At 55.4% G+C, this 26,460-nt stretch overlaps 1 protein-coding gene across 5 annotated transcripts in view; it reads left to right on the forward strand.

The window, feature by feature from the left end:
• Window positions 1-432: 432 nt before the first annotated feature.
• Window positions 433-26,460, forward strand: part of TRANK1 (tetratricopeptide repeat and ankyrin repeat containing 1) — a 46,917-nt gene continuing 20,889 nt past the window's right edge. The window contains exons 1-15 of one of the 5 annotated variants that reach the window (XM_072599222.1): window positions 433-1,762; window positions 4,307-4,435; window positions 6,183-6,309; window positions 8,253-8,403; window positions 9,298-9,548; window positions 9,819-9,902; window positions 10,120-10,258; window positions 10,625-10,756; window positions 12,409-12,582; window positions 16,455-16,616; window positions 17,124-17,378; window positions 17,620-17,802; window positions 18,091-21,015; window positions 21,923-22,122; window positions 22,841-22,978. In XM_072599222.1, coding sequence (XP_072455323.1) covers window positions 4,308-4,435; window positions 6,183-6,309; window positions 8,253-8,403; window positions 9,298-9,548; window positions 9,819-9,902; window positions 10,120-10,258; window positions 10,625-10,756; window positions 12,409-12,582; window positions 16,455-16,616; window positions 17,124-17,378; window positions 17,620-17,802; window positions 18,091-21,015; window positions 21,923-22,122; window positions 22,841-22,978 — 5,049 coding nt within the window. In that variant the 5' untranslated portion in view covers window positions 433-1,762; window position 4,307. Of the gene's footprint in view, window positions 1,763-2,201; window positions 4,436-6,182; window positions 6,310-6,388; window positions 6,444-8,252; window positions 8,404-9,297; window positions 9,549-9,818; window positions 9,903-10,119; window positions 10,259-10,624; window positions 10,757-12,408; window positions 12,583-16,454; window positions 16,617-17,123; window positions 17,379-17,619; window positions 17,803-18,090; window positions 21,016-21,922; window positions 22,123-22,840; window positions 22,979-26,460 lie in introns of those variants that run through there. The other 4 variants (XM_072599221.1, XM_072599223.1, XM_072599226.1 and 1 more) reach the window with 4 other exon arrangements.

Below are 26,460 nucleotides of genomic sequence, written 5' to 3' on the forward strand. Positions count from 1 at the left end.
GAGCAGAGGGAGAGCAGCTGAGGCTTCCTCCCAGACAGAGCCTGGCCACAGCCATGGCTGGAGTGGGTGACCTGGAGGAACATGCAGCCCAGGAGCCCGAGGGCGAGCCGTCACACAGGTGGGAGGGAGTGCCAGGTGCTCAGTAAGGGCCAGCACTGGGCAAGGGCCTCTGAGAGGTCATTTCTGAGAAGGTTTGCCCCACAGGGCAGAGGAAGTAGCAAGTAGAAGGGTCAGGGGAGGGTCTTGGTCAGGATGTGGGGGACAGGAAGAGGCAGGTTTACAGGAGGGGGATAGGGAGGGGGTGAGCCTGGGGTGGAGAGGAGGAAGGGGATGGATGGCCCCCTTAGTTCTGCAGAGGAGGAGGCAGGTTGTCCGCTGGTGGGGGGAGCGTGGGGAGGGGGTTGCCAGAGCCACTGAACTGGGGTTGGGGGTGAGGGCAGGGGCACTTAGGGTTCACCCAGGGGTTGAGATGTGCAGGAGACACAATGTATCCAGCTGGCTGTGACCCAGGACAGTGAGGAGGTCATGGGCAGGCCAGGCAAAGATGCGAGTTCATGCCCTCCCTCCTTTGTCCTCCTTCCTCTCCCTTTCCTCCCCTTCTCTATTGTCCTTCCCTGTTTTTCCTTCTCTCTCTGCTCCCTTCCCCCATTGCCATCTTGATTTCAGTACCAATCTCTAGTTGAGTCAGTTTCTCCCGGACCTGCACTTCCTACGCTATTCCTGGCTTCAGTGTCAGGCCCCAGGGTGCACTCCCTATTCCCCGTGGGTCCCCACATAGCTTGAATTCTGTTCTGGAGCCCCAGAGAGACCATGCGTGGAGTCAGAGCTGGATGCTTGCTGGCTACTGTAAGACCAGGATCAAAGCCTCAACTTTGCTGAGTCAAGTTTGGGGGCTCCTGTGTGTCCTGAGAGAGAGTGAGTGCAACCTGAGGATAGGCCCTGGCTCTCTTATGCTGTCCAGGTCCCATGACTGTCGACTCTTCATGTCCATTCACTAGGGCAGGCTGAGGAGGACGGCCCTGGCCTCCCATCCTGGTGCCAGGGACCGCCATCTGTGCTCCTCTCTCTGGGCCTGGAATGGAAAATTGTCTGCTTCTCATGTAGTTCATGTTTCTCAGCTCTGTCAGTGCCCCTCTGGCTGTGACCCCCCAGGAAGAGCATTGGCCTGGGGGAACCTTCTCCGGGCCTCAGTTTCCTTCTCTGTAACTAATGACAGGGGTGCAGTGGAGAAGACCTGTAAGGCCCTCTAAGCTGTGAGCGCAGTGGCTGACTCGTTTCTGTGGCATATTTGTATAGCTGGACCAAAGTCTAATGTGTGTGTCCATCACCTGTTTGTTAGGGAGGCCCAGCCCCGCCCCTCCCCTCCTCCCTGCAGGGTTTGTGGACTGGAGCTGGGTCCTCAGCCGGGAAGAAGGCAGAAGGGATCCTCCCGCTTGTCTGAGCGCTTCTCTGAGCTCCACCTCTTACGAGGGGCTTTCTGGAGGAGCGGGGGGCTGTTGCTGCCTTATGCTCTTGAAGAGGTAGGGAGGGGGTCTCCCCCCCATAGACTTCCAATACCCAAGCTGCTAGTGGGGGCTGCTCGCTCTGGGAGAGGGGGAAGTGACTCCTTTAGGAGCCGCCCTGAGGTTTCACTCCCCTGAGGAAAGTCCTTTCACAAGACAGATCTGTTCCTCCTCAGCCCCGACATGGAGCTTTTGAGAGCTGCCTGGAGCTCAGCCAGTTTGAGTCGAGGCTGGGGTGCCTTGCAGGCTTGTTACTGAAGGTAATTTGTGGGCTGGATGCCTACACCTGGGGAGGGGGAGAGGATAGAGAGGCAGAGAGGGGCAGAGAGGGAAAGAGAAAGGAGAAATGAGAGGGAGAGAAAAAGAAAGAGGGAGAGAATAGAGAGGTGGAGGGAGGAGAAAGGGCAGTGAAAGGGAAAGAGAGTCTGGAGACAAGAGAAAGGAAAGAGAAAGAAAGAAAGATTGGAAGGGGAGAGAGAAAAAGAAGGGCTGGGAGAGGGAGAGAGAGAGGTAGGGAGGAGAGAAAGAAGGAGAAAAAGGAAATAAAGGAAAAGGAAGAAAAGAGGAGAAAGAAAGGGAGTGAGAGAGACAGAGAAAGGAAAGTAAAAGAGATGGGGAGAGAAAAGGGGGAGGGAGAGGGAAAGAGAAAGGGGGAGGGAGAAAGAAAAGGAAAAGGGATGGGGATGAGAGTGAGGGAAGAGAAGGGAAAGGGGGAAGAAGAAAGAATGAAAGGAAGGGGAGAGGTGAGAGAGGCGTGTGTACACACACATCTGTGGCATCTACACCTGGCTCACACATTTTGCCAACACCGCCTGTCCTTCAGCAGGAGGTCACTTATGTTAGAAAGAAAGGAGGGGGTAAGGGCTGGGAAGCAGATATTTGGCTGTAGTTGGGGTTTGGGTCCTGGATGGGAATCTGGACAGGCTGCTGTAGGGTGAGGGTTGAGGATTGGGGCTGTGTCCTGGGCCCTGTCCCCCTCTCTAGACTTCAGGTCTTACAGGTCTGGTCGTCTGGGAGTGCTGGGATTTTTTACATGACATTTCCTTAGATAATGAACACTGAGCCTCCACCCAGGCCGCTGAACTTGCTGGGTCACTGTTTCCCATTACCTGCGTGGTAACAGCCCACAGCCAACATCCTCTGCTTTTCTCTCACATGCATTTTCCCTCCAGTTCCATTGTAGTTAGGACTGCTCCCTAGTCTCACCACTGAGCATTTTTCATCTCACGTTATTGCTTTCCAGATTTCTTTTTCTCCCTCATGCTGGCTGAGGTTATTCATAGGAATGATGATGGATAATAATTGACCACCCTTTAGTCTTCTGTCCATCTGCCATTTTGGTAGCTTCCCATCCAGGGTGCTCCCTGTGTGTAGTGTTGTTGCTAAGAGCACATTGCGGCTGTTTCCAAATAACACATTTAGGTCATGTTCCCAGCCTTGGAATTACTGGCTTAGTGGGCCCAATAGTTTTGCTCTGACTCCCTGCTGCCAGATTATTCTTCCTCCAAATTCTGCCAGTTTGCCAACTCATTCCTGCCTGATTTTGTCTCAGTTAAACTCAAAGTTTGGGAGGGTGGAAGAGAGGTGGGACAGGGTGGAGGCTATGGCCGACATCTTTGACTATGTCATTGTGGGGTGCAGTCTTGCGGCTGTTGCTCGGGAGCTTGGGACGGTCTATAGTGTAAGACATTCTGACTGATTTCTACCACTCTGCTCTCTGGCTTCCCTAGGAGCCCTTTTCAGATGAGTTCTTCCCCAAGTAATGGATGGTCTTGGGGTCTTTGAAGACTGTCATATTGGGTTCAATTGTTTTTTTTTTCTCTGTGCTGTATTTCTTTTTGTAGGTACCTCTCATCTTCCCCTTTAGGATGTAAATTAAGTATGGGGAGGGTAGTTTCCATCTTGGCCCCTGGGACCTTTGATCTAGCACCGTGCCTGATGGATAGTTTGGATAATTCTTGTTTCCTAGTGGATTTGGAGGATTGGAAATTTGATTCCCCTTTGTTTTTTCTTTTCTTTTCCCCCATGGTGGACCTCCAAGCGTCACTGTCACTCAATGAGTGAGCTCTTCCAGGGCCTAAGGCCTCCATAGGTGGGTTTCCAGGCCTCTGATGGATGGGAGCCTGGCCGGGAGAAAGCCCACAGGTCAGAGGGATAGAAAACACACACTCCTGTGATGCTGGAGGGAGATGGCATTGAGTGCTGGCAAAGGAGGCTCAGTACCTAGAGCGTCATGCTTGGAGTCAGACACCGACCTCCCAGAATGATTGTGAGAATCCAACAAGATCATTTTTGCGAAATGTTTCGCACAGCACCTGGCCAATAGTAGGCGCTGTGTCAAGGTTAGCTTATCGTTGTCATCATCCACTGTGTGACCCTGTGCTTGTACTCTGTTCACCTCAGTAGTCTCGCCTGTGAAATGGGGATACTCACAGCCTTGACCTGCCAGGGTGGTTGTAAGGTAACATGGGGAGCTTCCTGTCCCTGAGGAGAACCAGTGCTTCTGTAGAAAGCCTTGAAATGAGCGTTGGTACAACTTGACAACTCAGTGCCATGGAGGGCAAGCCCAGTCACTCCTGTGTGTGGGTCTGGGAGGTTGATAGGATGCTTTGCTCTTCAGGGATGCCGCAGGAGTGGCTGGTCTGGGAGGTTCTATGGGTGGGCAGCTCTTTCGCTGCCTGTCCTGTGAGCGCCAGCCTGGCTTTGGAAGTGGGTGTGGTCACCCATCAGCCCTCCCTCCCCCTGGTTCCCCCCCACTAACCCCTGGCTTGAGTCTAATGCTGTTTGTTTCTCTCCCTGCACAGAATGGACCCAGCGACCTACGCCGAGTATTTGAAGGAATCTGGAAACCAGATTTTTAAGAGTGGGAACTTTTCCTTGGCCATCAGGAAGTATGATGAAGCCATCCAAGTACTGCTCCATCTGTACCACTGGTGAGTGTCTGGCTTCTCCACTGGGCCAGAGGGAGCCTGGGCTGCCCAAGCCCTTTCCTCCCAGTCAGGCTTGTCTGTCTTGCTCACTGCTGCTGGGGCATGCCAGGGGACCCGCTTGTCCACCTCTGGCTCATTTCTTCCTGGTTTCACATCAGTCCTCGGCTTGTGCTGAGGGCCTGTGGTAGAATTAAAGTAGGGGTCTCTTGAATTGGCAGGTTGGGGGCAGCTAAATCTGGAGAGGCGGACGGCCAGAGGAAGTGGGGATGGGGCAGATCAGGTTGATGGGCTGAAGAGGTAGCTTAAGGGAGGAGGAGGCAGGAAGGGGGCAAGGAGGAGAGAGGTGCCCTCATGGGATTCTCAGTGGTCCAGGGGTGTTCCACAGGGCACAGACAGCCTGACCTGGGATGCAGAGGGAAGAAAGGCATGCCAGGGAGGCACTGTCTCTAAGTGGGGTTCCAGGAGCTGTTTTCTTGTCCTAGACCTCATCGTCACCTTTCTTACCTTGCTTTGGTCCTGTGTCTCCTAGCGGGGACAGACTGCATCTGGTCACTGCCCTGCCTGGGTGCCCTCGAGGAGGGAGAACAAGGCTCAGCTGGTTGGGTTCCACTTTTCCATGTCAAGAAAAATCCTTCCAAGGAGAAGAGGGGGAAATGACTTTAAATTTTTGGATGATAGTTATAATTAATTTCAAATACATATTAATTATTTAATTTAAAAGAGTTCTTTGACAATGAGATATAAAAAAGAAGACCCTTCTCCCACCCCTTAGACCAAAGCAAACTGAACATCTGAGCAAACTTACCAGTGCCTCCCCATGTCTGCCATGATGGGAGCGCATTGGGCCCCACACTCGGACCATCCTGACTTCCCCACCCACAGTTCGGAACTCTCATGTTGGGTGGCTTCATCTTTATGTGGCCTGGTCACCATGCATATGGTTTTCCTGATTTTTCTTCCCTTCTCTGCCTCCAAGCTCCTTCTGCTCCACAGGGAATGCCATCTCCCAAGGCAGCTGTTTTTGCCAACATTTCTTTGCTACCAACATGGCACCATCAGGACCACTTTTCATGTACTGGGGCTTTCTGTATATCATTGGCCTCCTTGGAGGTCTGCCGAGGAGGGTGTGGACACTTCAGTTGTCCCCTTGGCTCATCTCTTGGGGATGAGGGGACGTGTCTTGGTGCTTCTGACATGTATTTCTCTTGTCTGTTGTGATATGGAGCACTTTTTCATATGGTTGTGAAGGAATCTGTCTCTACTGTGGTGATTATTCTAAACCAAGTAAACACATGCATGTCCATTTTAAATGTGGAAAGTACTTTCTAAAATATTGAGTAAAGCTTCTTTTCTGATGACAGCTCATTATTTATGTGTATTTTGATGAAGACTGATGGAACTCAGGAGACTCACAGTTGGAGACAGAATGGGGTGTTGGATAAGAGTTTTGGGAGCCACCTCAGCCTTTCTAAACCTACCTCAGTTTCCTTCCATGTAAAAATGAGCAAGGTGGACTGGATGATGTCCGAGGTCCCTTCTAGCTCTAAATAGATGGTCCTGTGAACTCTGAGAGTTGGGAGGAAGGGTCCCCCCACTCAGGGCATCTGGTGTGATCCCTCCTGTGACATACACTGGGCACACGTGGGATGTTGTATTTATACTTTTCCTTTTGGTGGAAGTGATTGACACTGTTGGGGTGTGGCCTGCTCCTGGCCAGTCACCTAGGGTCAGCGTTTTGTTCTTCCCTCAGGGTCCCCCCAAGAGACCTGGCTGTGCTGCTTTGCAACAAATCCAACGCATTTTACAACCTGGGGAAATGGAACGACGCGTTTTATGCAGCCAAAGAGAGCCTGCAGTGGGATCCTTCTTATGTCAAGGTAATACGCTGCCCTGCCCGTGCTGGTCATGTCCACCATCACTTGGCTTCTCACAGGGCTCTCTTTGTGCTTTGAACAGGCTCCCTAAGGCCATGAACATTGGCGGGAGGACAAGACAAAATCATTCTGGCTAAGTAAGGAAACATGTGTGTGTAGTCTAGGAGCAGAGTAAGGCCCCCACCTCCTCCCTGCAGTCGCCACCCTGGTGGCATCTTCCCCGCTTGTTCCTTGCTGGGTGAGCCAGCCGACTTGCTTCTGTCTCCGAGTTGCTGCTTCTCTGTTCGCTCGTGAGATGGGTAGGGGGCTTTCCCACAAGCTCGTAGCTAACCTGGGCTTCTTCTGCCTTGGGTCTCCTCTGGCGGGCTGCACTTCTGCATCTGCTTAACCTTTTCAGGCCAGATGGGATCATTAGGATAGGGTTGTCCTTGTGGAGCAGGTGACTCCTTAGGAGTCAGCGGGGGATGCTTTCCTTAGTGCTGGGGAGTGAAGGGGATAGCAGCCAGTTGTGGCAGCCGTTACTCCTTGTGCATCATAACTTGAGTTTTGTGATACCGTGGGGTACTGTGGGGGACAGGATGTGCAGCTGCAGCGTCAGCAGGTGGTGGAAGGCTGTGGGAGTCAGCTGGGGGATGGGGGGGATGCCTCCAGAGCATTGTGGGCAGCTCAGTGAGTCCCTGAGGCCTGGACCACGTCATGGAGGCTGAGGGCAGGAACATGTGTGCTCTGCGCCCCTCGAGGCCCTAGGAGGCTTTCCCTGCAGCTTCTGAGTGCTTGTTCTTAAAGAACTTCTCTTTGGGAGTCAGGGGTCTCTGAGATCAAAGTGGGCAATTCTCACTTCTAGGAGGGCCCTGAGTCCTCTGAGAAGTTGGCCTGCCCCTGCTCTGGCCCCTGCTCAGGTTTGGAGGATGTATCTCGGAGCACCAGGCTGCCCCTTCCCTGAGGATGGCATAAGAGGGGAACCCATGGAGCCTAGGAGAGACAAGCTGCTTCATGAGCCGAACGCAGAGTGGGCATCCCTTCCTGAGTCTGATTGCACCCCCTTTTCCTCATCTTCTGTGGATGGGCTGCCTTCTGTTTGCCCCCACTGCTTCACATATTACCAAACCAACCCTAGTTCCCTGTGGCCTGGTACTTCTGATCCAGGTTTCTGAGCTTACCATTCAAGGCTCTCCTTAGCACTGTCTTGTCAGATGTTCCAGGCCATTTGTGCCCCTTATTGCTGCATACATGGCTCTCTCCGATTCTGGAATTCTGGCCGCCCTTCAAGGCCCTGCCCCAAAAGTGCATCCTGTTTGTGACCCCAGGCTGGCACGCAACTTCTGCTGCTCCCTCCTAGTCTGCAATAGGCCTGCCCTTCAGTGTGGGGCCGCTCGGACCCCCCACCCCCACCCCCACCTTGCTCTACTGTCCCTCTGCTGACTGCAGTCCCTGTGAAGGGGCAAGCTTCAGTCAGTAGCCCTGGGGTGGCAGCTGTGGTCACAGGTGCCCAGGGGTGTTTGGATGGAAGGACCAACCCCTTCTGTTCATTGCCTCCTGCCTTCCTCCAGGCACTTGGAGGTCCCTTTCAGAGTGGGGGTGGTACTCAGCCCTCCATCCTCCCTGGGCCTGTCCGCCGTGTCCAGAGAGAACATGCCTTGGGCACTGCCTGTCCTGTTCTTGCCTGGATCCCCAGGGCTGGGGTTTTCTTGTATTCATTTCCTGGCTAGCTCTCTTCTCTCTTCTCTCTCCTCTCCTTGCGTTTAGCATGGCCCTGAGGCAGGGCCAAGTATGGCCGCTTTGTGTGGCCTTTGTGAAGGCTGGCCCAGGGCAGCCTGTGTCCAGAGTGTGGAAGCCAGGCCTTTGCTGGGGGACTGGGGTGAACAGCACGCTCCCACACTTATGGTGATCCCTCCTTCCCCGGCAGGCTGACTGTAGTGACTTTCCTGTCTCTGTCTCCTCTCTAGGGTTACTACCGAGCTGGCTACTCGCTATTGCAGCTTCTGCAGCCCTATGAGGCTGCACAGATGTTTCTGGAGGGTCTACGCATCCTCCAGGGCTCCTCGGACCAGGTGCAGATCTCTGACCTCATTGTGGGCATCTTTACCACTATTAGTGGTAAGTGGGGGCTGCGCTTACAAGCCCGGGCAGGGGGCAGTGGCCTCATGGGCCTGATCCCTAAACCTATACCTTGTTGAAGGGGGGGTCTTTATGGTTGGTGGCTTCTTGACCTTGGCACTGGCTTCTCCTGAGTCAGAATTCTCTGGCCTCTTGTTGGCCTTGAGTAGGGGCCTGGAGCAGGAGGCAGATCTTCCAGGGGATGCCCACCCCCTTCTTGAGAGAAGGCTTTCCTTCCCTGACCCAGGCTTGATGGGGGCTGCTGAATCCCCTGTGAGTCCATGGAGAGCTTGTGGACTGCAGTGACCCCTGCTGGGCCACAGTGACCCCTGGACACATAGGCGGGCAGACAAAGGGGGCAGGCTGCAGTGGGGGCTGCTGCTTTTCCTCTGAGTCCATGGACTCAGAGAAGATGCAGCCTCTGTCTCTGCCCACTGGAGTCCTGGCCTTCAGAGCCTGACTTGAGGAACCCAGCCCCCCATGGCTCCCTCCTCTCTACCCCAGCCCTTCTGGCTGCTGGATTGGCTTGTGGCTGCCCAGCTCCGGGCTCACTGAAGCGTCTTTAGCCTTACTTATATCCCTCAGGAAATGTGGGATTGGGACCTGTGTCAGCCTAGGGAGAGAGAGGGGCCACCCAGTTCTCAGAGATGCCTGTGGGGCCTGCCTAGGAAGCCCCCCTGGCCTCTGGTGGGGACACCCAGAGGAGGGGAGCTCAGTTTCTCCCCTGGTTGTTCATGTCAGCTGGGGAAGTTGTTCTGATGCCCCCTGCCCCACTGCCTCCAGGCCTACTTCTGGGTGCCAACCCTGCCCCCACTTCTTTGCGGATGGGTGGTTGTGTGACCCATAGTCCCCTACTCAGGTTGCGGACTCCCCTTCCCCCATGCCCTCCTCTAGACTCTACGCTGCAGCGTTGCCCGCGCTGTGCTCTGACTGGGGCAGCCCTCGAAGGTACGGGAGAGGCCAGTGAGCCCTCATGCTGCCCGTCAGATGCGCTCCCTGTTGGATGCTGCCTTCTCACCCTCCCAGGGGAACACGTCATCTTGCGTAGCTTCGTGCCCTTCTTTGAAAAGATTTTCAGTGTTGGCTTTGACGCGAGCATTTGGCAGGCAGTGATTGAGAAGCTGGCCAAGAAGGGGCTGTGGCATGTGAGTGGTGCAGGGTGCGGTGGGGGCGGTGAGTGTGGTGGGCCCAGGCCAGGGTGGAGGCTTGAGGTCAGGAGAATCTTTCTCCCCAGAATAGAGCAGGCTGTCCCCATGAGGCAGTGGCTCCCTTCCCTTTAATCTGTTTCTGTAGAGCATCTGGCACTGTGGGATTCTGGGACTCCCCTGGGCTCTTGGGCCACCCTCTGGATGTGGCTGTATCCTGGGGAGGCCCCCCCACCCTGGAGGTGCTCAACAGTTCTTTTCCCTTCCTAGTCCTTCCTTCTGCTGTGCACTAAGAAGGATAAGCTGCCCTGTGATCTGAGGGTGCCTGACCTGTCCCTGAAGGGTCTCTTTGAGGTATGGGGGCTGTGCTTTTCCTCACGCCTGCCCCTCACTGGTGGGGTGGCACCATTTCCCCTGCCCCCACCCCTCCATCTCGTGTGTCCTTTTGCTTGCTTGAGGCCTGAGTTGCCTTGGCTTCAGGCTGTGATTTGTGCCAGTGGCATGGGGGATCAGGAGGGTCTCCTGGGAGGCGTTGCCAGGCACCTTCAGCAAGGTCTTTATGTGTCCCCAGAAATATATCCTTTTTGGACACTATGAGAAGATGGAGCAGATGCCAAAGCTGGTGCAGTGGCTGATCTCGCTGGGGGCCAGCGTCCAAAGCATTGGGCCCTACCCTCTGCATGCCATCATGAAGCTCTGTATCCAAGCAAGTGAGTGCCCCCTGCGTGCCCCCACCCCGCTGGTTGAGACCTCTCTGCCCAGCCTCCTCCCAGCGGCTCCTCAGAGGGGGTGCTGTCCAGGCTTCCCTCACTGCGCAGGGTTGTCCCCAAGGACCAGTAGACAGGACATCCACCCTGAGGGACATGTGTCATGGGGGGTTCCCAGGGGGTCTTACCAGCTCCAGGAGGAGGAGTCCCAGATCCATCCTCCTTACCCATAGTGTCTCTCTCCGCTGCCTGCTCCTAGGTGGGATCTGGGAATGACTATTAAAATCATTAGTTCCCTGACCCCTGTCTGGTCTGGGCCCAATTTGTCCAGTCAGAGGGGTCACTGGGTTGTTTTTGAATTTGTTCCAGAGGAAAGCCACCTGTTCAGGTGGCTGATGGACCAGAAGCCCGAGCTGAGAGCAGACATTAACCAGACAGATGCTGATGGTTGCACCATCCTGCACGTTGTCGCCTCTCACTGTGCTGGGTACCTTGGCAGACGTAAGGAGCCAGGGTGGGCCCCATGAGTTCCCAGAGCCCCCCAGCTCTGAGCTGCCTTCCTAGTGGGGCAAGGTCATGGCAAGGACCCCACTCCCACAGGGTCCTCTTTGTTGATCTGGTGCACCCAAGGTAGAAAACTGAGTTTTGAGGTTCAAAAATTACAGGGAAAAATTTCAGAGCCACAGCTTCGGCCAAGGTCTGCTGGCCACCTAATATGCAGGGGCTGCTTGGACAGTGTCTGATTTGTTCATGGGATCACCTGGGGCTTGCCAGATGACTGGGTGCTGGGCTGCTGAGGAAGTCTGGCTCTCTCATTCCCCCAGGGGTGGAGCTGGGTGAACCTGGGCATTTCTCTCAGAGATCAGGGGGGTTCAAAGGAGAGGGCACAGGCTTGGGAGCTCAGGGTGCTGAGCTACCAGAGGCTTGGAAGCCTTAAGTGTTCGGTTGGTGATAGTGCATTGGGCCTCTGGGTACAACACTGGCCAGGCCGCCCCAGGAGAAGGATGGGGGCCAGCAGGCCTGGGCTCCCAAACCCACACCATGTCAGTGGGCGTGGGCCCATCTGGGCTCCAGAATGTGATTGATGAGTGCAGGTCCTTCTGTGTTCCCTGTGCCCCAGACCTCAGGCAGCTCAAGGCACAGCCCAGCATAGAGCTTGTTTGGGGAAGGCAGTCCAGAAGGACCCTTTGTGACAGCCTCCCCTGGGGTGGGGGAGTCTTTTCCTTGAGTAGCCCAGACAGCCTCAGGGTGGGAGGAGAGAGGCTGGGGCTCCAAGCCCTGGCTTCCTCAGTGCCCTTTGTGACACCTGTTCAGCTCTCATCTGAGGCACCTAGATGTGGTGGGAGCAGGGGTAGGATGGGCATATATCCCAGGAAATGGCAGGTATCCTTGGAAGGCTCTTGAGCCTTGGCCCTGCAGCCCTAGCCCTAATCCTCCATGCCTTGGCCATGGTCTGACACTGGGGCCGGTTTTGCTGAGACTTGGGAGTCCATTTACAGATTTGCGTAGTCCAGCCCAAGGGTTCTCTGACTGTGGAAGGTCAGACCTTCATTCTCTATGACTGCTAGCTGCAGTGGAGCATTTCCTACAACTCTTTAAAGAAGGGATTCAGGAACCGGAGGGCAGCCACAGTGACTGATGGAAAGGGTGGAAAGGGGAGCTCAGGAGGGGCAGGGTTAGGGGCCTAGGGACAAGCAGCAGGAAAGGAGGGAGCAGCCTCTGGAGGACTGAGGCAGAGTCCAGAGAGGAGGGGGTGGGGGCACAGGGCCAGCCAAGGAAGGAGGGGCCCTGGCCCATGGGTCTTCAGGGTATGGGGACTGGAAGCTGCAGGCTATGGGCTCACTTGGCAGATGGCCCAATTTGTCCCCCCCCTCCCCTCCCCCCATGCTTCCTGTTTTTCCCTGAGAGCAAAGGGAAATGAAACGTTTCTTAAAATCTCTGCCGCTGATGACTGTTGCTAGGCAACGGCATTGCCTGGTAACTGCACTCATGCTTGCTGTTGCCAGGGAGCGGATTGGACCAGTTTGGACCAGTTGATGTCAGGATGGTTGGGGGGCGCAGTCTGATCTTCCTGGGGTGATTCTGAGTGGGGCCTCTCCAGCCTCCCCCCCACCCCCTGTGGCCCTGGTGGTGACTCGTCCTTCTGTGTCTAGGCCAGACCGAGGACGTGCAGATGCTCTTGTACCTGGGGATTGACCCCACCATTGTGGACAAACAGGCCCGCTGCGCCATTGATATCCTCAAGCGCAACAAAAACTTCAAGGCTGTTGACAAAATCAACTCCTTCTTAGATAGCCGAAAGCGGGGCTGTGCCAAGGGCGCCTCAGGTATGTGTGCGCATGTATGTCTGTGTGCGTGTGCGCCTGTTCCTGCTCAAATGCCAGCCCTGCTTTGGGGGTTTGCTGCAGCCCTCCCCAGCAGATATGCTCCTATGGCCTTTATCACCATGTGTGTGGCAAGCAATTCTCTGCTGTTCCCCATCCAGCCCTCTCTCTTCCCGTATAAGAGATGGATGCCCAGAGAGGCTTAGTTCCTTGTAGGCATCATGTAGGTCATGAATGGCAGGTCTGAGATTTGAACTCAGTTCCTGTGCCTCCAAGGTTAGACTTTTTTCCAGGATGCTGTGCTGCCTCTGGTACTCAGCGGGTTTTGTCTACAGCCCCCTCCCCTCTGAACCTTCCACTTACTGGGGAAGGTACCCCTCCTAATTCAGCCTCAAGGGAGGATGTTGGGGCCTCCCGCCTCCCTTTCTCTGTTTAGTTCACAGTCCTTGCCTTCAGGCACCTCCCTCCCATCCAGTCCAACAAGGGAGGGGTCGAGTGGCAACCCCTGCAGCTCAGTTCCAGTTATAGAAATGCCTGCACCTGGCACATTGTAGGGCCTTAGTCAAGGTTTGTCCATTGGCTTCTTGGAGTGCCTTCCCTTCTGCCCTCTGCCTCCTTAGAATCCCGGACATGCAACCTCTCCCAGAGCCCTGCCTGGTTTCCCCCTTGGGTAGGGGTTACTGCCTCTTGGCACCCTATGGTCCATCCTTCCTCCCTTTGCTGTGTCTGCACTGTCCTCCCTCCCGCCCCATATCAGGGGATGACTTACCCTGCCTGATCTTCCTCATGGTTAGCACTTTCTGCCTCTTGGCTTCCCATGGCCCTTCCTCTGTTGTGCTCACGCCATATGCCCCGTAGCAGGGGAGCACACTTAGTTGTGCCCTTGTGTCCCCATGGCGTGGTACCCCATCAGTCTTGTTGACTTCTGTTACACCCTCAGATTGAGCATGAGGGCCTCAGCCCAGTGCCCGCCTGGCCTTACCCTGTCTGTTGAGCTTGGTTGTTTCCATTTTGACCCACAGTGGGTCTCTAGATACGGCAGTAACAGCATCTCCCCTCTGATCTATTCCTTTTCTCTCCCTGTGTTTGGGGCCCTGCGTGGCTGTTGCAGCCAGAGCTATGGCCAGCATGCTCAGTCTTCTTTACTTTACTTCCCGGAAGGCCTCCTAGCTCTTTGTAGTTGGCCTTTCTGATGGGCACAGACATTCCTTTGGCTCCCAGACCTTCACTGCCTGGTCAGCCATCCCCTGGTTGTACCAACAGGCTAGCTGGGACTGACAGACCACTGGAAATATTTTCCTTCCAGGAGGCTGTTTTTCTTTCCACCAGTGCTGTCTTAGCTGGGCATGCCTGGGACCAATCGTAAGAACTACCTTTTGGCTCTTGGGCAGAATTGTGATAAGCCTTCCCCAAAAGATGGCAGTCATCCATGGTGCCACCACCGGGGGAAGTGTGTCTTTCTTCATGACTGTGCTGTCATGGGCTTTCCTAGCTTTAAACCCTCTTGGTGGGTCCAGGGAGAGTTGGTGAGAGTGCTTAGGATTCCATTCCTCTGAGTCCAGATGCGGTTAATCTGGGTGGTTATCGATGATTGATTTGTTTTTCTTTGTAGACTGCCTCTCATGTCCTTAGATCCCCCATCACCTGGTAGGGAGGGGGTCTGCCTGTCTTACACAGTTGGGTCCCCTTGTTTACCAGTTCTTGGTGACAAGCTTTTATCAGAATTGTTTGTTCCATAGTCCTCTCCCACCCCCATCTTTCCTAAAAATCCTGGATGCTACTTTTTGTTGTACCAGAGCTCTTTATTTTTACATAATCAGATCCTTTTCATGTACTTAAATCCCTCTGTTTTCATTTATTCAGAATTCAGTTATTGAATATCTGCTGTGCGTGCTATGAGCTGGGGGCAGAAATCCCCAAAGGAAGTGATACCTGCTCCTCAGGGAGCTTACTTGGGGGGTAGGGAAGGAGGACATAACCTCCACAGAAAACTAAATGGAAAGTAGGTGCCAAATGCTTAGGGGGATGGGCACTATCAGTGAGGGTAGGGATCAAAAGGCTGCTTTTGGAGACATCTTGGAATGCAGGCTTGGGGGTGGGGGGAGCAGCCACAGTTAAGCGTCATGATACAGACTAAGGTCCAGTAAAGAGACAGAGAAGGAGTAGTCGGAGAGGTAGGATGAGAACCAGGAGACAGCAGGAGTCCAAAAAACCTGGAGAGGAGACGGTATCGTCACAGTTGAAATCAGTAAATGGGGCACAAAGTTCCAGGCATGATCACTTCATTAGTAAAGCACCAGTTCACTGATACATAGGAGCTCAGATTCCTTACCAAAGCCAAGACCCCAAGGGAGGGGGACAGCTTTGGGGGGTGCAGAACAAAGTACGGAACATTGCAAGCAGGGCACAAGGTATGATTGAGTACAGGACTGAGGCTCATGGACAATATGAGAGGCTGGAGATTGGGAGTGAGGGGCCACCCAGAAGCCCCTCCTTCCCTCCTGTGACCAACTCCTTGTTTGAATCCATCTGCATGGTTAGAGATGGGGGCCCAGCTCCTTTGGACAGCAGCCTGGGCGTCCTTGACCATGGTGCAGAGATACTGGACCAGCCTCCCAACGTCTGTCTGCACCCCCCAAGGACAGCAGGTCTCCTGGAGGCAAGAGTAGAGAGTGATGAGCAAGAGGGCTGGCTTTGTGATCTCAGCCTGTTACAGGCCAGCTGAAATCTGAACTCAAGTCAGGGACAAAAACCACGATTCAGCAGTTACAGGACAAGAGCTGTGAATTGTAGAGAGAATCAGTTAAAAATAATACAGAATCGACCTGAGTATCTCAGTATCGAGGAGGAAGGACTGGGTCAGTAGTGTTAGAGGCCACAGAGGTCAGGGGTGAATGAGGATTGAGAAAAGGCCTTGGAACGTATCTGTTGAGAGAGAGAATACCTTCAGTAGGATAATGAGGTTGGAAAGCAGAATGCCAAGGATTCAGAGTGCAAACAGGACAGGTTGGGGTAGCCCCTGGCGTAGATGGCCTTTTCTGGGCACCTGCCCACAAAAGGGAGGAGAGCTGTGGGACAATGAATAGCTGGAGAGGATGGAAAGGGCAAGTGAGGCTTCCTTGAATATGGGGGAAGACATGGCGTGTTTGTAGGCAAGAAGGAAGGAGACATTGAGAGACAGAAAATAAGTAAGAAAGGGGCCTGAGAGGGGCCAATCTGCCAGAGGAGATGGACTGCAAGGGGCTCCCTCATTAGCCTTGGAGTACTAGGAGTCAGGCTGCCTCTTCATGGGATGGGAGTGAAGGAGGAGTGAGGGGCAGAGGGTACCTGAGTGATAGGAAGGGAGAAGGGGCTCAGAGACCACCCACTGTGGTTGGGTCATGGGTGGCCATGCCACTAGGGTTGGCAGCTGAGCCTCTCCTCCTTCTCTGGCCTCACCAGGGCTGAGGTGCCAGGGTCTCTCTCCCCAGGGGATGGGGGAGTCCTTTGGAACCTTCCCAGGAGACACCACTAGGTGGCAGCACATGCCCATGTGGTCAGAGGTCTTTCCTGCTGCTCAGGTCCCAGGCAGAGCTGGTGCTCCTTGGTAGACACTTAATCTTTGCTGTGGACTAACCATTCCACTGCTGGAGGGCCTTCCTCCCTGCGTGGGATGCTCTCACAGATGTGGGAGTGTGGAGCTTAGGGCCAAAAACATGAAGACTTGCTGTGAGTGTACCCCTCTGTCTCTCCTGGCGGGGGATGTGTTGGGGGCTGTAATTAACAAGGTTTGAGGACTCCCTGTCTCCTGCGGCGGGGTGGCTAGGCATTCATCCCTTCTCCCTCCTTGCCTTTACCAGGCGCTAGAAACCCACGATGTACCTGGTGTGTTTCAGGCCAGAATGTGAGTGATGCCTCCCTGTGTGAGAGTAACGCCTTCCTGGACATCCTGGAGCCCTTCATCCAGTACCTGTGCACGGAGAACAGGTCCCAGCAGAAGGGGCTGCTCAAGCATGAGGCGGTCCAGAGGTTCCTGCACCTTCTCTCTACCATCCAGGGTAAGAACCAACCAGGTGCCACTTGGAACCTCTGGCTGTTGTTGCCTAGCTCCTGCATCTGGGCTAGGCTCCCCAGGTTTCATGGGAGGAAGAGGCAAGAAACATAGGGAGCTCCCAAGGGTGTGTAGGCGGGTAGAAGGCAGCCCCCTGGAGTGGGGCCAGAAAAGGAGGAGGCCTGGCTGAACCCCAGGGGTAGTGAGATCAGGGCGGATGGGACGGGGCCCAGGGAGGACAGACACCACGCCCCCCCCCCTGGATTGGGGCTAGATCTCCCATTTCCCCCATCTGTTTGTAAGCTGAGGGGACCGTGGCTTTTTGCTGGGCCATGGGCTGTGGGTTACTGTGGCTGGAGAGGCCAGTGAGGGATCAATCCCCACCCTGAGACCCTTTGGACAAGGGCCATTGTGGCGGGGAGGGGGTTAGTTGGGGCCCTCCCTGCCCTGGGCTTCCCCCACTTGGCTGTCGGGTGACCCTGGTCCAGTCACATCCCCTCCACTGTTTCTGCAGTCCTCCCCCCTCACGTGGTTTGTGAGTTCAATCACGCTTGTGCCAGCGCCTTCATCCGCCTGCTGCTGGAGAAGCAGAAGTGGCACGAGGTCCTGCTACTGCTGACTGGCAAGGCCAATGATGAGTCGTCCGTGGCCGATGGCCTCATCAAGAACTGCAACTTCTCGGACTTGGACATCCGCACTGTGATTCAGCACCTGAGCCACTGGGACCGGCGCCGCATCTACCTCCTGGGCTGTCTGATTGACTGTGGTGGTAAGCGTAGGGGTGGGCTGTCCAGTGGGGCCCCACCCCCTCACTCCCTCCCCTCTCAGCTGGGGCCCCTTCCTTCCCCACTTGCAGGAAGAAGGAGGGTGGAGGACTTTGGGGGACAGTATATTCCTTCTCCCCTACCTGGTCCTTGGCGGTCTCCTGTGGGTTGGGGGCACAGGGCTCCTGTAGCAGCTCCTCCCCTCCCCCTCAAGGGGTCAGCGATTCAGGCTCTTCTGTTCTCTAGCCCCCACGGAGGGGCTGAACAGGAACCAAGACCGTGAAAGACCCCTCACGATGTGCTTGAAAAGTGGGGATTATCAGCTGGCCTTCCTGCTTTTGACCAAGGGCGCGGACCCCCGAGGCATGACCCTCACAGAAGGGGACATGCCTCTCCACGTGGCCCTGTTCATCTACCTGGATAAGCGAGGTACCCAGCTTCTCCTGGAGGGCACAGCCTGGTGCTCAGAGCCTCCCTTTACCCTGCTCCTTTGTCCATCAATTGATTGGCCAGCACAGAGCAGGTTGGGGCACTTCCCATGGGCCTGTTCTCTTGTCCCTGTGGCCCCATAGTGAGCAGGGCTCGGTCCTGGGGGGCCAGTAAGAGAAGGGCCTCCCATACCGTTCCTGTCCTCTTCACGCACTTGTCCCTGCCCTGCCCCATCTCCTCCCCAGCCCCCCTAGACTAACGTGGCTCTTGTCCATTCTTGGTTCGCAGCGGACATCGGCTTCACTTTCCTGAGTCACCTGCTGGACCTGTACAGCTCCAGCCCATCGGACTTTTCCTTCCTCAACCCCAATGCCCAGGACGCCAACGGGAACACAGTGATGCACATCATCTTCCAGAAGGGGACGCTGAAGCGTGTTAAGAAGGTGATGGATTTGCTGGCCAGGTTCGACATTAACCTCAACCTCAAGAACAAGGAGGGCAAGGCCGTCCGGCATCGCATCAAGAAGAACGACTCACTGCTGCTGACTTGGAACAAGGCTGTGATGGAGAACCGCAAGAAGGGCCGGGTCGACCTGATATCTCCGCACCCGCCACAACTCCTGCCTGCTAACCCCACGCAGCAGCACAAGAATGGGGCCCCGGTGGTAGGCTCTACCACCCGTCTCCCGCTGGGGGACGCAGCCCTAGGGACTCTGCAGGGAGACAGGCGGGGCCCTGGCGGGGAGAGGCGCCGGGCCTCGGGGGCTGTGCGACCTGACAGTGGCAAGCCGTTCACCCAACGGGATGACCTCGTGCAGGCCATCATCACCCTGATCCAGCAGATGGAGCTGGCCTCCCTGGGCCCTGAGGACGTACCCCAGTCCCCAAAGCCAGCCATTGTGGAGGAAGGGAACCCCCAGGAACACTTAGTGCCCAAGGACGGTGAGAGTGAGGCACTCAGTGAGAAGCCTCCCTCCCTGCCCAAGGCGACCGTTGAGGATACCCGATCCCAGCCACGGGCGGAGCCCCCGCTGCCCATGGTGAATAGGGAAGAGGAGAGGGGTGAGGGCATGGGGGAGGAGGGGGAGGCCCCCGCGCAGGAACTGGAGGCCTGCCTACAGGACTTTGACAACATGACATGGGAGATCGAGTGCACATCGGAGACTCTGAAGAAGCTGGCAAGCAAGGCAGTCACGCGGGTGCTCAAAAAAAAGATTGTCCTGGCCATCCAGCACCTGGGCAATGGCGAGTGGACACAGGGCCTGCAGAAGCGGCTGCGGCACCTGCGTGGCGACATCCGGCTTTATGAGGCCAAGCTGGACAAGGGTGCACGTATGCTGTGGGAGCTGGCCATTGACTTCTCACCACGTTGCAGTGACAACCCTGAGAAGATCATCGCTGCAGCGCGGGCTGCGCACCCCTTTGAGAAGTCGGGCGGTGTCTACACGGAGATCATCCGCATCTGGGACATCGTTCTGGACCACTGCAAGCTGAACGATGCCATTCGGGCCATCTGTGCGGCCTACAACCGTGGTCTATCCTGCATCCTGCGCAAGAAGCTCAAGGGGATCCAAACAGGCAAGCTGTCCTCCAGCCTCAAGATACAGAAGCGCATCCCACGCTGCTACGTGGAGGACACAGATGCCACCACGGACCGCAGGGGCCGTGAACGTGCTGTGCCCGAGTACTTCCCACCTGCCAGCGCTGTGGCCACTGAGTACAACATCATGAAGTTTCACAGTTTCAGCACCAGCATGGCACTCAACATCATCAGCGACACCACAGAGCCTGTCGAGTACCCCTTCCGAGTGGGTGAGCTTGAGTACGCAGTTATCGACCTTAACCCACGTCCACCGGAGCCTATCATACTCATTGGTCGCAGTGGCACCGGCAAGACCACGTGCTGCTTGTACCGCCTCTGGAAGCGCTTCCATGCCTACTGGGACAAGGCAGACCGGGCAGGCAGCCCATTGTTGGCTAAGCACGTGTGGCACAAGAGGGTGGGCCGTCCAGAGGAGGAAGAGGAAGCGGTTGTGGATGAGGATGCAGAAGCTGATGAGGATGAAGAGGAAGACGATGGGGCATCCCTGGAGCCTGGGATGGGGGACAGTGTTGATGAGGATCCTGAGGATGATGAGGAGGCATCTGGTGGCCCTGACCTAGACCCCCCTGGGGTGGCAGCAGAGCCTGTGGATGAGGTGGTTGAGCCTGTGGAGGGTGCGCAGCTGGAGCACTTGCGGCAAGTCTTTGTCACCAAGAACCATGTGCTGTGCCAGGAGGTCCAGAGGAACTTCGTGGAGCTGACAAAGTCCAGCAAGGCCACCAGCCACTTCCGGCCACTAGAGCCCACGGTGCACCGGCTGCAAGATGTCAGGGATGAGAGCTTCCCGCTGTTCGTGACCTCGCGGCAGCTACTTCTGCTACTCGATGCCTCCCTACCCAACCCCTTCTTCTTGCGCAATGAGGATGGCAGCCTCAAACACAACATACTGGGCTGGTCCGCGCACGAGGAGGCTGCCATCCCCAACTGGCAAGAGGAGGCCGAGGCTGGCGACGGTGACTATGGCGAGGAGGACAAGGCGGCCGAGGCACCTGGTGGCGAGAATGACCCTCGCGTCTTTGTGACCTATGAGGTGTTTGCCAACGAGATGTGGTCCAAGATGGTGAAGGGCAAGACGCCGTATAACCCGGCGCTGGTGTGGAAGGAGATCAAGTCCTTCCTGAAGGGCTCCTTCGAGGCGCTGAGCTGCCCCCAGGGCTGGCTGACTGAGGACGCCTACCAGAAGCTGGGCCGTAAGCGCTCGCCCAACTTCAAGGAGGACCGTGGAGAGATCTATGCGCTCTTCTGCCTCTATCAGCGAATCCGCTCCCAGCAGGGCTATTTTGATGAGGAGGATGTGCTGTACAACCTGTCCCAGCGGCTGTCCAAGCTGCATGTGCTGCCCTGGTCCATTCACGAGCTCTATGGTGACGAGATCCAGGACTTCACGCAGGCCGAGCTGACCTTGCTCATGCGTTGCATCAACGACCCTAATGCCATGTTCCTCACAGGTGACACAGCACAGAGCATCATGAAGGGCGTGGCCTTCCGCTTCAGTGACCTGCGCTCACTCTTTCACTATGCCAGCAAGAACTGCGTGGACAAGAAGCGCTGCCCTGTGCGCAAGCCCAAGCGCATCTACCAGCTCTACCAGAACTACCGCTCCCACTCAGGTGTGTGGCGGCCCACGTGGCACGCGCGCACACACACACATGACCATGCCCCGATATGCATACACATGTACACTGTCATCTGTGGTCACACACACAGACACATCTACACAGATGTGTACACTTATATCCACTCTTATATATGTATAGACCAACATACGCACAGATACAAAAGTGTACACGGATACACGTGTACACGGATACACATGCACACACCACATTCACATACATGCCAACACACTCACACTTAGGAGGCACATGCACACTTATAGGTGCATCATGCATGTCCATATACTGAGGCACTCACACACACTCACTTACATGTGCACTGACACACGTAGCACTCACACACCACCTGTACAAACATATACCTAAACCTATGCACACGTGAATGCACACTCAAGCCCATTCACATGCACACACTCACACTTAGGCACATGCACACTTCCACATGCACACTCATTTACATTTGCACAGATACACATATGCACGCAAGCATGCAAACATGTACACACACATACACACAAAGTTGTTAGAAAGCCATTAGTTCCATGGAGGGTAAGAACCAGGCCACGAAACGGGTGTGGAGGACATTTGCTGGGAGGAGGGATCACTTGTTTGGTGGAGTGATCAGGGTGGGCTCCCTGGTGGTGGAAAGGACCAGGGCTCAGACCTGCCAGGGAACAGAGCTGTGGAAAGAGAAGAGAGGAAGAGGGGTCTTCTCCCTACGGTCCCTTCCTAAGTGGTCTCAGACTGATCCCTTTACTTCCTTGGTCTGTGTCCCCATCTGTGAGATGTGGGCTGGATGTGTACCCTCTGAGGGTCTGCCCAGTGGACTCCAGGGCATGGTGTCCCTCCGTGCACTGGCTGGCCCTGCTGCCCCTCACCGGCCCCTTCCCCTCCGGCATAGGAATCCTCAATCTGGCCTCGGGGGTGGTCGACTTGCTGCAGTATTACTTCCCTGAATCCTTCGATCGCCTCCCGAGGGATGCCGGTCTTTTCGACGGTCCCAAGCCCACTGTACTGGAGTCCTGCAGCGTCAGTGATCTGGCCATCTTACTCCGAGGCAACAAAAGGAAAACCCAGCCCATCGAGTTTGGAGCCCACCAGGTGCATTGGTGCTTGTCAGCTGCCAGGGGTGGGAATCATAGGGTGGGAAGGATTCCTGAGGCCCTGGAGGCCAGGCTCGGCTCAGTCGGAATGTGCTCTGTGGGGTCCCTGGAAGGGACCACCCCCTGCCAAGGGCATGCTTCCAGAGACAGGGCATCCTCTCACTCTGCCCTGCTCAGGGCCCCTCCATGGATGGACGGGGCAGAACTTCAGGGGGTGTGGGGGAAAGAACGTGACTTCATCTCTAAAAGGGAAGCTTCCTTTCCTCCCTGGAGAGTTTGAAGGGTCTCAGGGCAGGCACCTCAGCCTGGGAGCCCTCTGGAAGCACCACCTTCCTGATTTCCAGCCTTGTTACCATCCCTCCTCCCCATCCACACTGGTGGATGTCAATAATACCTTTCCAGAGGTGTAGATGCTTTATAACCCTTAAAGCTCACTTGCTGTCTCTTTAATCTCTCTCTCTCTGTCTCTGTCTCTCTCTCTCTCTCTCTGTCTCTCTCCTCTCTGTATATTTACCATGTACTCATGCCTTCCACCTCCTGAGGACAGGGTGTGTATCTTTCTTTGCCTGAGCAGGCCCAGCTCCTGGCACTGATGTCCTGGGGCCCTGTTGTTTCCCGGGGATGTGGCTGCCTGAGGCAGGGCCTGCTTGGGCTTGGACTTCCCCCCTGCTCTCCCTCTGTTGGCCTTGACCCTCCCTGCCCTATCACCCCTGCAGGTGATTCTTGTCGCCAATGAAGTAGCCAAAGAGAAGATCCCGGAGGAGCTGGGCTTGGCTCTGGTGCTGACCATTTATGAGGCCAAGGGTCTGGAGTTTGACGATGTTCTCTTGTATAATTTCTTCACGGACTCAGAGGTATTTGAGGTTCCCTTCTTGTGTATGGTGAATGGCGGGGGGGGGCTCAGACCAGGTGGTCTGACCTGCTGGTGACCTCTGCCAATCGTGGTGTTGTCCACTTGCACTGAATGATTCCATGGTTTCCGAAGTTCTTTGTTCTGCTTCCCCCCCTGCTGTACACGGTTGATACTTCAGGCGTCGTCCCTTTTGAGGTTGCCCTTAGCTCCAGGATCCGTCCGTGAGGACTTTGTACGTAGCTGCTGGGTCACCAGCCTTCTTTTTGGAGTGTCTTTGGCTTTCCACCCTGCCTCCTTTGGCAGGAAGGCTTCACTTGATCCCTATGTCCTCTGGTTGGGCTTTGTTAAGGCTCCCATCCTGGGCCACCTGCTGGCTAGGCTTTCTCACGTGGACCATCTTTGTAGAGGAATGCTGGATGTCATGCCCTCCAGTGTGTGCCACATGCTGTCTTTAGCATGAGCTTCTGTCTCAGGCCAGTTTGGTGAGTGCTGCTGTGGAGGAGGTGGTTCTACCAGGGCTCTTGGGCCGGGCCTCACTCTGGCCCTCCCATTCAGTCTGCTGGAGGGTCCTGACTCACACAGAGCCCCGGCAGGAAGGTGTGGAGTGGTCAGATTCCAGTCCAGAGGCAGATGAGACCCTTCTCCCAACCCGTGGCATGTCTCAGTGAGTGAGGGTCCAGTGAACCCCATTACTTGAGGCCTGGCTCTTCTGCCAGGGGAGTAGGGACCCTCCTGGCTTGTGATGTCCTTTTCCATCTCTGGTGGTGGGAGCAGGACTGGGAGTCCTCACAAGGGCAGTGGCTTGACAGCTGGTCCCAGTGGGAGCTAGGGGATTCCTGAGCCACCCCAGGCTGGACTGGAGGCAAATGAGAGTCTGATCCTGGTGGGGGGAGGAGGAAGGGGAGAGCTTTGCCAGGTTTGCCCTGTCCCATGACTGTTGGTGGTTTTGTCCACATAACCCCCAGCCCTTGGCAGAGGTTGTGGCCCATGGCTGGCCTCCAGCAGGTCTTGCTGGGTTGACTGGTTGAAGACCCAATCCAGCCCCTCCCAGAGAGCCTGGCCCCAGAGCAGGGAGATAAAGAAAGGGAGGAGGGGGACCCCAGCCCATTGTACTTTGGAGGGCTCTGTGTCCCCGAGGCCACTCTTGATCACTCCTGGGGGTGGTTGGTCTTAGGTGTTGCCTGCTTTTCTGGCTCCACCTATGTCATGGCATCTACCAGAAGCACCAGGATCCTAATTCTCATGCCAGCTTCTCTGTTTGTCTCTGCTGGATAGTCTGGCCTGCCTGCTACTGGCTTCTGTCTGTGCTGGGCAGTCCGGTCAGCTCGCTGTTGGCATCTGTCTCTACTGCGCAGTCTGGTCAGCCCACTGCCGGCTTCTGTCTGTGCTGGGCAGTTCAGTCAGCCCGCTGCTGGTGTCTGTCTCTGCTGGGCAGTCTGGTTAGCCCGCTGCCGGCTTCTGTCTGTCTCCATCAGGTGGTCCAGCTAGCCTACTGCTGGCTTCTCTCTCTGTTGAGTGATCTGGTCTGCCCGTTGCCAGCTTCTGTCTATTGGGCATTTTAGTCAGTCCCTGTCTAGCTTCTGTCTCTGTTGGATAGTCTGGCCAGCCTGCTGCTTGGCTGCTCCTGGCTCTGCCCCGGGGAAGGTTATCCTTTCCCTGGGGGCCACATCAGGACTCAAGGAGAAGAGTGGGGCCATCCCTGAGGATGTGATAGAAAAATGATGCTTCCTCTTGTCAACAGGCAGTCACAACTTGACAAAACTTAGGTGAAAACTAGGTTTGTTACAAGAGAAATGACCCTGTGTGTGGACCCCAAAAGGCTCACAGTCCACACAGACATTTGCATTTTTATAACTTCAGGACAGAGGAAGGAGGAGATCCCAGGAAGGAGCATGGTGTAGCCTGGGAAAGGAGCAAGGCCACACCATTCTTTTCTAGAGCATGGAAGTAGGAGGGTCTGCTCATCTACAGGGTCCCAGCTGCACAGACATCTTGGCCTGGCACAGACTGACTGGTGCCTGTCCTAGCTCCCACAGTGTGTGGGGTGCAAACAATACATGGTGTCAGCTGAGGTGGGTGGGGGGCGGCTTCATCTTTAACACACTCAGGGTCTCCTGCATGCTGTGGGTCTGACCAGTGTTGGAAAGTGGGTCTGACAGGAACCCTAAGCCTGGAGTTTCCTGGGTGGGCTGTCTGGAAAGGATTTGCAGACTCAAGGGTTCTTGAAGTCAAGGTGGTAAAGGTTTATTAGGCTTTTCAGCAAGCCAAAGTTCTTAAGGAACCTGCAGTGTTTCACACCTGACACCAGCTGCTAGCCTCAGAGCAGCCTGGTCATAACTGAGTGCCTCTACTCTGTCGCCCCCATCCCCCGCTGCCCCCAACCTCCATGCCCTGTCAGCCACCATCCATGGGGCTCTCAAGGCAAGGGGACATACCAGGGCTTGGGCATAATCAATATGTGCTGATGGGACTGTAGTGTAACATGTACCAAATATGCATCTAGGTGATTCAGGGAGTGGGTAAGGGGTGATTAGTTCTTAAAGGAGCATGCACTTTTAGTATCTAGTGTGCAGGTTTTACCCAGAATTCATCAGCAAGTAGCCCAAGGCAGGGCTACGTGGAGGTGTGGTTTTAGGCCTGAAACATCTTATGAAGTCAGGTAACCGTCAGGGCTGATGCCAAATACCAGGCTGCCTCTATCAGTATCTTGTTAGACAAGATAGATGTAAGGGAATGTAGGCATGTCTAAGTCTAGGATGCACGATCGGTCAGTGAGTAGCAAATGTTGTTATGACCCAGTACATAGCCAGTTCAGCCAGTACACTGGTTCAGACTAATAACTTCTATGGATACAGCTGGCTAGTGTATCAGAAAGGAAGATAACGGTTGTTGCTGGGGCAGGCTGTTCTCAGGCTGGGGAGAAACTGCTTGGTATAGTGTTTTGAGACTAAGGGAAAATGTGATTTTTAGAGAGAAGTGTGATTTTAGAATTGGGGCCCAAGCACAGGCTCCGTAGCACCCCATCAGGTCCAGTTTCTGGGGAGTACAGCAACTCACAAAGACAGTCCTCACTCAAGTCTTTGCAAAAAACCCTTTCCCCTTTGCCCCCATCTCTGGGAAGATGCCAGGTCAGTGTTTGCTGAGGTCTCGACGGCTTAGTGACATGTTGGACTCTGCCATGTGGAATGGATGTGGAGTGGGAGGAGCTTGGGAGTAGAGACCTTGGGCAACCCACAGTCCCAGAGCACATCTGTTCTTGCTGGGGCTCTTCTAGGGGCTGGACAGAGCAGCATTGAGCTTCAGGGTGTGGTTTTGGTCCAGTCCTGTGATTGAAGTGGCATAGGGTGCTCTTGGTATGGAAAGTCCTTTCCCAAAGGCAGGTGGCCACTGCCTGGGATAGCCTGCCCAGGGGCCTACCCTCCCATCTTCTAGATTCTGAGGCCAGCCTGCTTGCCAGGGCATAGGGCTCTAGGAAGGAGTCTG

Source organism: Notamacropus eugenii, chromosome 3 (genome assembly GCF_028372415.1).
Source record: "Notamacropus eugenii isolate mMacEug1 chromosome 3, mMacEug1.pri_v2, whole genome shotgun sequence".
Lineage (NCBI taxonomy): Eukaryota > Metazoa > Chordata > Mammalia > Diprotodontia > Macropodidae > Notamacropus > Notamacropus eugenii.